The following is an 8,479-nucleotide window of genomic DNA, read 5'->3' on the forward strand; positions in this document are numbered from 1 at the left end:
ACTTATTATAATCTCACATACTATTTAGGATGGATAGTATGAACATTGGGACGCAGGGTTGTTTTGCTTCTAATTGAATCAGCCGTTTTGAACGAATCGTTTGATTCAATAAATCAGTTATTAAAACAGGGACTTGCTGACACCTACTGGTGGTTTTAATGTCATATTCATTTATCAATGACAGTTCTAAACCAGCCAAGGTGCCAGCACAAAAACACATTCAGCAAAAACATAGTGAGGAGTTAGAACGAGCGTTTTAGGTAGGTGTGGTTGACTCTTAACTTTTATAAAGAATATCTCTTTGGATTTGAGTCTTTAGTCTTTGCAACTTTACAGATCTTCTTTATGCACCAAGAGCTTGTAACACTCCAAAGAGAAAGGAAAAATTGAAATCCCATCATATGACCCCTTTAATTTGTTACTTTTTTACAAGGGCTGGTTCAGTAACTAGTTTTGAGTCAGAACTCTAGTTAACAAATCTGTGTTTTTATGAGTAGTAATTTTGTATGACGGTTTCAAACACTCGGGCCAAATAGTCTTAGATTAGAATAATGTTTGTGAATTATGACCTTAATAATAAAATCCTTATATATTTTTATGAACTTCTGGGTAAACAAGATCACAAAAAAAAAAATCACTCTGACTAACATTATGCAAGAGATGACTGTGAAATGGAGGTTCTAACTGAAAAGGCAAATGGCAAGTCTGGACATAAAAGTTTCAGTTTTATAGTTAAGCAATATCAGGCTGCCTGCTAATAGTCAGTAATACTATTAGCTGTATTGCGGTATTACTTTTATACAACAGAATCAGAATCAGAAAGAGCTTTATTGCCAAGTATGTTTGCACATACAAGGAAGTCAACAGTTCAATAAACAAGACATTAATAATCAACCATTGTTTTGTTTTTTTCGAGCAACACACAAGTAGTGGTGTCTCATTCCTAAATTAATCAGTGTATCACTCATATTAAGACAGTCACTTGTCGCCACCTACAGGCCAAATGATAGTACAACCTGCACAAGGCTTACTGGATTTCATGATCCAGACACAGTACTCAGGTCAATGTCTTTAAACACCAGATTGTGACAGTTTATCCCTTATGGAGTGACAACAATGGGTTAATGTGAGTTCAGTGAACTATTTTTTTTTATTATTATTATTTAGCAATGTGTGTCAATACAGAAATGGGCTTCCTTTGTCTCTTGTATGTTTTTAAACTAAACAAGGCATTTTTCCTTAAATAGATCATCTAAAAAATACTCTGACTTCTAATTTCAAAACCACTTACACTTAAAAAGTAAGGCTCATCTTACTGACTGATTTATTGTTTACTGTGCACTTTATTTTAACCATCTCTAGAGTGAAAGCCCGTTTCATTGGTTTTGCACATTCACTCACTTTATTAACTTGCGCCATCTGCTGGTCACTTTTCACGTTGCAGTTAATGAAAAGAGCCAGTCACCACTAGAGGGCAGACGTGCGATTAGAGTGCGACAAAACATAGCAGTATCGGGTGACAGAAATAGTGACTATAATACTTACGAGTTCCATGAATAATTATGGATTACATACATTAAAAATATCAAATGAACACTTGAATATTTAATACTTTGGCGGTCATAGCACAGCACAACTGGTCTAACTTAGAATTAGAATCTAAATCAATACCTGCAAGCATAGATAGAAATAGATAAACGAATGAACACTTTTAAGATCATATGATTGTCTTTTTGGTTGACTGAGAGTTGTTTTAATAGCTCATGGAGATTCAGTATTGGCTTTATCTTCTTCCTCTGCAGGATAGGCCGTGCTGTCATGTTCTTTATTATAGTAAAACTTAAAGAAGATGTTCTTCCATCCCATGACATTCGCCAGCATCTCCATGTCTTCAGTTATCATATCACAATGACCCATCACAGCCTGCCTCCAGATCTCCTCCGAGTTACACAGCTAGACACACATGCACATTAACAGATTAATAAAAATACATACCATACTCTATAATTTCTGTAGCACAAATAATGCAGGACAAGTTACAACATACTGTATAATACTTATTAAAGGTTAATTTATGAGCAATAGTGATGCTTTCCTTTGCAGTGACCACTACTAGTAAATCACGTACAATGTTTCAGTTACTGATATGATCTGACTGACATGCAACCTCGCTCAAAAAGCAGAGGGGAAAGGGACAGGGTATTGGTCTAACCTTCCTAAACCTGCTTGAGGTTTGGCTGAGGTGGCCAATGTCCTGTAAGGATATGCAGGAAAGGATTTTAAGGAGCAGCTTGTCAGGTAAACGTTCCAGGTAGTCAACATGCCCTCGACACAGAGCCAAAGTGTATTCCAGAATCCTGGCGCCAAACACTGCAGCTAGCTGCTCTAAAACCATGAATGACATTCAAGATTACAACTCAGATGACATAATTTAGCTGAAGAATAACAAAAGCTGGATCTTTACCCTGCAACCTTGCATCATTCAAAAAGTCATTGTGGAACAGTTTTATCTCTCCAGGTGGTGCTCCTCTGAATTCAGACCGAACTGAAATCTTCCACCACCTCCATATAACCTGTTGGTAATTAAGGGTTAGGAAACATTATGCCTAATATGACTAACAAAAATTCCAGCTATAACCACTTTTGGGAAAAAAAATCAAATGTATCAGTACCGGTATTTTTGTTATGTTATTATGACTGATGACAAGATATTTAACATCACATCCATTTTGCTGATCAGATATGAGAGACAATCGTTTTTTGCAATGCAGGTAACGTTAATATAAAAATTGACCACCACGTTTACATTTTTGTCCCTTATAGTAATTCCAGAGAAATTATAATTTCATGTACTTCTAAATACCTCCTTTTGTGTGATAACAAACTGGTAGAAGTCTTTAGAGGGAGGTGGGCCTTGTCGAGCGGTTTCAAACAGTATCTCACTCAGCAAAGACGCCATATTTTGACGCTTAGTGGTTACCATGACAACAGACACACCAGAAGGATCTATTTTCCTACGCAAATCGATTTAATGCACATGTTGTCACATCTGTTTTGTCCGAAACACATACGATAAACAGCCTAAAATAATAATTAAAAAGTTTACTTCAAATTATGTAAGGGTGAACGTTGTTTTTAAGATGGTGGTAGTGAGGGGGTCACGACCTGGCGGATTGATATTATGAAATCCTGACGTACGTATCTGATGCACTAGTGATAAATTCATAAAGCGCGGGGTTAATGATGAAACGACCCGCTCGCAGTAACTCCAATGGGCGTTATTATCGTCGGCACGGCGGTTGGTAAGGCTTTACCGCCCCGGTTGTTCTCGTAAATCGTTGTTCTATAGTGTGGGAAGTAGTGCGTGGCGGAAGCACGGAGCGCTGTGGAAGCGGAGGTGACGCGGCAGTTCGCAGGTCGCTCAGCTGATGAAGGTAAAGCTGCTGCTGCACTGTGTCTAACAGCTACTACAACACTGGAACAAATAGGTAATTATAACAACACCGACATATATATATATACATATGTATATATATATATATATATATATATACCAGATAACATGCTAACAAGTAACATACCTAACCGATTAATACCATTTTATTAATGGATTTTTGAAAATGTAATTGGTTTGGTTGGGATATGTGCAATATAAATGCACTTTTACATTCTGACGTGTTTTTAATAATTTGCACACTTCGCTCCACTAACTAACAATTTAATATCCTTTCAAACGGATGTGCGCTAATCTTTTCAAACACGTAAGTGCTTGTGAGAAATGAGAACTATACATATATAACTTCAATGTCCGGGAATTGTCGTAAATCATATGCGCATCGCAGCCCTTCGTGTGAATCAGGAGCCGTGTAATATGAGTGAGAAAAGCCAGACGAAAGAAAAAATGGTTTCCAGTTGTCATCCCTCGAGCCCTTTTCCTGTTTCCCTTGTTTGTTTTTTAGTTTTATATATTTAAGGAGGACACTTTTTGGCGTTAATGTAATGGTAGGTGCAACAAACCACTCGAATCCTTTTTAACAACCTTTGTGAGGTATCGATAGGGAATTGAGACTCGTTTACATCCCCTTTGGAAAAAAATATACATGCCGTTATAACCATAAAACTGAGAGACCAGCATCTGAGTTGTGCAACGTATATGACGACTGATTTTCTGTTGTTTTTGTTAGGTTTTTAAGGGATGGGCCATTTTAGAAATTTTTAAGACATTAATAATTATAATATAACGGCCCACGAACTAGAAGGTAACGAGAACTGAAAACTGAATACAAGTTTCTGTTTATTTCACCTTCTTTATTTATTGGTAATATCACGAAACGTCTTATTGAAACGAAGGAAGATTGCATCCATCACAAGTGATGATTTTCCTGCGCTATCCAGTCGTGTTGAGGTGAAATGTTTATTAGTGTAGTTTGCTGGTGCTTCTAGTTTGTTTACGTCTTCAGTCACTTTGACCTGATCTTGCCCGCATTCACGTCGACAGGAGACCGGCTTTGCTCTTTAGCTTTAACATATGTAGGCCAAATACTGACAACAACGGTACAGTCTTTCCCTTTTTAGTACTATTGTGATGATTGTTCACGTTATACTGTGTTTTGTCTTTGCTGTTGTAATTAAGACCGATTATTTGTTGATAATCGCTTGTCACGCTTCGTCCCTTCAGCAGATTAGCATTGGTTAGCCGTGCTAACAGTGTTAGCACCATAGACAGCTTAAAACAAAACTGGACGATTTTTCTCATTCAGCACTTGAAACTAATGCCAGGCTGTCTGTCAGTCTTAAAAGTGTTGTTAATTTATGAGTAACTTGATACAATGAGGTTTTTGAGTGTTTTATTTAACTTGGCGTGGCTAGCATTAGCTGATCATGATTATCACTTTGACTCAGTGAACTTCACTTTATTTTACTCTCCATCGTGTTGTTTTCTGTATTGCTTTGCAGCAGCCGTGGCAACGTAGTTTTGAATGTTTATGCGTTTTTATATGACGACCACAGATGATTTGAATGAGCAAATCGACTGCAGGGCCACAAAAAACCCGAGACCGGTGTGTAAGGCCTCGGAGTGCGAAAATCAACTTATCTTAATGTATTTTGTTTATTTGTAACGAACTAAACGCTTACATGTTTTTGTGAAGGGATGTTTCGTGTGGTTCGGTCGTGTACGGGTAGTAAGTGGGTTTCGGTTGATAGGAGTTCGTTTAATGGACTGGGCAAAATAAACAAAAGGATCGACTCAGGCCTGTTCTGAGAACGGCCTTCATAATCATGTCGTATTTTCATGTCAACAGTCCAAATACACACACCAGCACAAAACTGCACTTGATCGCGTCTAATGACGGGTTTGTTTAGTTTTTGTAGTAATTTGAAGGGATTCAACTCGTAATCATCGATATCAGCTCACCCTCACTTCAGGGAAGTAGACGTCTCAGTAGTGTGCACAGGGTATTTTTGACATGTTTGGGGCAGGTCGTCGATTGTTTGACGTATTGGTGGAAATGAACGCTTTTCTTGTTCAGTTCTATACATTTTTGGGCTTTGAATCATATATCTGACGTCTAGTATTTTGAACGTCATGGACGTTGTTTAGCTTGCTGAAGTAGCGTTTAATGGTGGTGTCGTTGTGAGGAAGGCCTGTCGTCTCGTTTAATTAAACACAAATATTCCTCATATCCTCACTTTTAAACTGTATTTGGTTTGTTAACGGCTGTCTTTCAAAACCTCGCGAGCTGACGACATAGACAATATTTTTATGCTTCACGGTCGCGTTTCGGACGTTCAGTTCGACTTGTGTGTGTATGTATTGTATGTGCATATGTTCACTCGTAAAACGTTAGTGATATGGTATAAATACTTGCTTTATAATGGCATTTTCGTAGTCTTGAATGAAAACGGCAACAAAAACCTATTATCTCCTCGTAGAAAATCAGCAAACTGAATCTGGGATTTACAAAAACTGAATAGTGAATGTATTCATATAAAAGAAGGGAGTTGAAAAGGCAAAATTAGTAATGCATTAAATAAACTAAGTTTATTAGGTTAAATGTGTTCCGTCCGTGTCAGTGTGGCTGAATGTGGTAGAGACCCTTTTTTATAATATTTAAAGTAATCTAGAGGTTATATAGCTTAACTAGGCCTGTTCAGTGTTTCTGATTAACTTTTCATTGAAGATTAGTTCTTTGTCTTTGTAAAATGTCTTGCATATTGTCAGAGAATGACACGTATGGCATCGATTTTGATTACTGAACAAAATGGCTGCCAGCTTTGTCTGCAGTTGTAATTTAATTCATCTCTGATTTTACGTTGTCATCATTTAATGGAATAAAACATATGACTAAAATCAAGTTGTTGTTTTTTCCCCTTTCCCCCCTCCTTCCTTCCCCCATTATTGTCCCTCTTCTTGTCGCCCTAGGCTGCTGGTTGGGGCATTTGCACACGGCTGGTAAGTTTGCATAGCGCTTGCCGTTACCTTCATGCTGACAAGATGGGTCCAGTGAGGGACAGGTGTGGTGGAGATGGGGGTTAAACAGGAAATTGACAATCTTGGTTTGGCAGGTAAGTGTCTTAACATCCAGAATATATGGCTTGTGCAGGTGAAGTTGTTTTTCACATTATTCAGGTTCTGTGTTTTTAGTGTTTTAGGAGTCTAGCCCTTAGATTTGGTGTATGTGGAAAAACTTAAGCAGTTCAGTGTGAAGATAAAGTGGTAGTTCTACCCGAGTGAGTTAATGGTCTTCCAGCTGACTTAAAGCATCATAATCTAGGCAATCACCTAGTGCACCTTGCTGCACCTCTGAGACGGACTTCCTTTTTAACTCTTATTTTCAAGCCCTCTAATCTAATCACCTGTCATAGAGACCAGTTTTCACGATCCGATCAGTTCCTGATGGATAAATAGAAAAGGTCTGTTTGAAGAGTCAAAGTATTCATTCGTTTTGGACTCTGAATGAGAGTACAGTTTCTCCTGTATGAAAGGATTGCTCTTGGTTTTTTTATTCTGTCTCTCAGCAGGCCTCAGGACCAGCTTTAGTTTACTTGATTATTTGATTTGGGCTGTGGAGCTGATCCTGTGTCGGTTATGACAGGGGTAAAGTAATTAAAGCCATTTGTTTCTCCTCCCAGCATGGAGTCGGTGGTAGTGCCAAGCAAGCAAAATTGTAGGAACAAGCATATTTAAGATGACTGAATATTTAGATTAACGTAGTGTATTTGAATAACAGTAGCCTATTCAGACAGTTTCCCCCTCTTTTTTTAATAATGGAATTAACATTATATGTAAGGCATTTGAAAATCAAGCAGATAGATTTATAAAATGCTACAGGAAGCCAAAAAAGGGAATCGTGAATCCCATGAACTGGGTGTTACAATTACTTTATTTGTTAGCGATCGTTGCATGATTTTTTTTAACCTGTGGGCTGTTCTGTTCTTCAACATGATTGTGTAATAACAGTTTGGTTCTTGGAATAGTTAAGTTGAGTGTCTGAGCCTATTGGTTGTAAAATGTTACCTTTGAATGCATTGCAGTGGTTACGTGATACCTTGAGCAAGTCATTTGACCGTTTAAGGGTGGGATGCCGTAGCACACCATGGCAGTCATTTTTCTCTTCATTCCTAAAATTAGGCAACAGGATCTTTTTAATGTAGATCTTTATAAATGACAACTTTTGTAGTATAGATCAAGTTTGCAGATCTTTCAAGACATAAGACAAGCGTGTGTGATTGTGAGAATTTGCATGCATAGGATTAAGAATTATAATATTGTAGCTGTTAATCAGTCTGGTTATGTTCTCTTATCCATGCCTAACTTGCACCTAGAAAATGTTCAATTTCCAGAATTGGACTACCATAAAATTTCCTGTATGATTCCTTTCATGTGTGAGCATATTTGTATGCGTGTATAGGCCTAAATGTATGTTCTACTCCTCAACACTTATGAAAATGGAAAAAAAGAACTATTTAATCCCGTTAGCTTCCATTTTCATGAATCCATCATCTTAAAACTCACCTGTAGCCTTATAGTGTGCTTCCAGTGTATCCACTGTGGGTTTTGAAATCTGGTTTTCTTTAGTTTCACTGTGCTAGTCATTTCCAGTTGCCAGAGGAGCATTTGACAATGTCATTTGTTGTCAAGCCATGAATCAACTTGACCCTAGAGTTTGAGCATGCTGTCCTGAGAGGATCTGTGTTTAGCGGCAGGAGCATCCATATTTAAAGTGACATATTTGGCCTGAGAAAAATGTATCTAGATTAAAGGGTTAGTTCACCCAAAAATGAAAATTAGCCCATAAATTACTCACCCTCAAGTCATCCTAGGTGTATATGACTTTCTTCTTTCAGACGAGTCCAGTCGGAGTTATATTAAAAATGGTCTTTGATCTTTCAAGCTGTTTAATGCCACGCAGCGGGTGTTGCATGCATCAGTCCAAAAGAAGTTAAATAAAAAGCGCCCATCCATAAAAAAAAAAAA

General features: G+C 37.7%; 2 protein-coding genes across 7 annotated transcripts in view; one reads left to right on the top strand and one right to left on the bottom strand.

Moving 5' to 3' along the window:
* Positions 1 to 1,199: 1,199 nt before the first annotated feature.
* fbxo36a (F-box protein 36a) lies at positions 1,200 to 2,959 on the bottom strand. Its single transcript, XM_016474419.1, has 4 exons — positions 2,864 to 2,959; positions 2,465 to 2,573; positions 2,213 to 2,385; positions 1,200 to 1,953 (listed from the first exon to the last, which is right to left on the bottom strand). Exons 1-4 carry the CDS (start codon positions 2,957 to 2,959, stop codon positions 1,762 to 1,764), a joined length of 570 nt encoding a protein of 189 aa, XP_016329905.1. The 3' UTR covers positions 1,200 to 1,761.
* A 413-nt stretch (positions 2,960 to 3,372) lies between these two features.
* Positions 3,373 to 8,479, top strand: part of trip12 (thyroid hormone receptor interactor 12) — a 75,494-nt gene continuing 70,387 nt past the window's right edge. For 3 of the 6 annotated variants that reach the window (XM_016474421.1, XM_016474426.1, XM_016474427.1), the window contains exons 1-2: positions 3,373 to 3,488; positions 6,425 to 6,454. The gene's annotated coding sequence lies outside the window, so the exon portion shown is untranslated. Of the gene's footprint in view, positions 3,489 to 4,469; positions 4,555 to 6,424; positions 6,455 to 8,479 lie in introns of those variants that run through there. The other 3 variants (XM_016474423.1, XM_016474424.1, XM_016474425.1) reach the window with 3 other exon arrangements.

The sequence above is a fragment of the Sinocyclocheilus anshuiensis genome, unplaced genomic scaffold (assembly GCF_001515605.1).
Source record: "Sinocyclocheilus anshuiensis isolate Anshui unplaced genomic scaffold, SAMN03320099.WGS_v1.1 scaffold1980, whole genome shotgun sequence".
In the NCBI taxonomy this organism is placed as follows: domain Eukaryota; kingdom Metazoa; phylum Chordata; class Actinopteri; order Cypriniformes; family Cyprinidae; genus Sinocyclocheilus; species Sinocyclocheilus anshuiensis.

Bases quoted from the DNA above. Each gene is read 5' to 3' on its own strand.
- fbxo36a (XM_016474419.1), bottom strand. From the start codon at position 2,959: ATGGCGTCTTTGCTGAGTGAGATACTGTTTGAAACCGCTCGACAAGGC. The intron at 2,574-2,863 runs GTATTTAGAAGT...AATTACCAACAG, and splicing joins TTGTTATCACACAAAAGGAG to GTTATATGGAGGTGGTGGAA. The intron at 1,954-2,212 runs GTTAGACCAATA...ATGTGTGTCTAG, and splicing joins CCTCAAGCAGGTTTAGGAAG to CTGTGTAACTCGGAGGAGAT.